The following is a 962-nucleotide window of genomic DNA, read 5'->3' on the forward strand; positions in this document are numbered from 1 at the left end:
TCAGATAAACAGGTTGATGGATCCTGACCTGAGAGTCTCCAGTGTACAGAGTGGACTCTCCAGTCCAGCAGACAACAGCTTCACTCCTGAGTCCTGCAGGTCGTTGTGACTCAGGTCCAGGTGTCTCAGACTAGAGGACTGGGAGCTGAGGACTGAGGACAGAGCTTCACAGCTTCTCTCTGAGAGGTTACAGCCACTCAGCCTGAAGAGATGATCATGAGGAATTAAAGAAGAAAGGAAGTTATTTTCTCTCCTGTTGAAAAGACAAAAATGTCTTTATATAATGATGAATAAATCAACTGTCTCTACACTTACACAGCTTTGTTAGAGGCTTTGACCACTGGCAGCAGCTTCAGAAGAGCCTCCTCTGAAGCAGAGTATTTCTTCAGGTCAAACACGTCCAGATCTTCTTCTGAGGACAGTAAGATGAAGACCAGAGCTGACCATTGAGCAGGAGACAGTTTATCTGTGGAGAGACTTCCTGATCTCAGGGACTGTTGGATCTGCTTCACTAGAGAACGATCATTCAGTTCATTCAGACAGTGGAACAGGTTGATGCTTTTCTCTGCAGTGGGAGTCTCTTCAATCTTCTTCTTGATGTACTGGACTGTTTCCTGATTGGTCTCTGAGTCACTTCCTGTCTGTGACATTAAACCTCTTAGGAGAGTCTGATTGGTCTGCAGTGAAAGACCCAGGATGAAGCGGAGGAACAAGTCCAGGTGTCCGTCTGGACTCTGTAAGGCCTCGTCCACAGCTCTCTCGTAGAAGTTTGTCTCTGCAGATTTGTCTCGTCTTGGTTCAGACTTCTTGGAGGTTGATTGTTCTTCTGACATCAGATTGACTCCAGAGTTGATGAAGGTCAGCTGGACATGAAGAGCAGCCAGAAACTCCTGAACACTCAGATGGACGAAGCAGAACACCTTGTCCTGGTACAGGCCTCTCTCCTCTTTAAAGATCTGTGT

The 962-nt window shown here is 46.7% G+C and overlaps 1 protein-coding gene across 1 annotated transcript in view; it reads right to left on the reverse strand.

The window, feature by feature from the left end:
* LOC147817291 (protein NLRC3-like) overlaps nucleotides 1-962 on the reverse strand; it is a 1,045-nt gene continuing 83 nt past the window's right edge. Inside the window, exons 2-3 of the mRNA XM_087171150.1 lie at nucleotides 316-956; nucleotides 1-202 (exon numbers count right to left, since the gene is read on the reverse strand). Coding sequence (XP_087027276.1) covers nucleotides 1-202; nucleotides 316-956 — 843 coding nt within the window. The remainder of the gene's footprint in view (nucleotides 203-315; nucleotides 957-962) is intronic.

This window comes from Seriola lalandi, unplaced genomic scaffold, assembly GCF_002814215.2.
Source record: "Seriola lalandi dorsalis isolate HSWRI2012SDOR001 ecotype SW California unplaced genomic scaffold, Sedor1 jcf7180002054977, whole genome shotgun sequence".
NCBI lineage: Eukaryota > Metazoa > Chordata > Actinopteri > Carangiformes > Carangidae > Seriola > Seriola lalandi.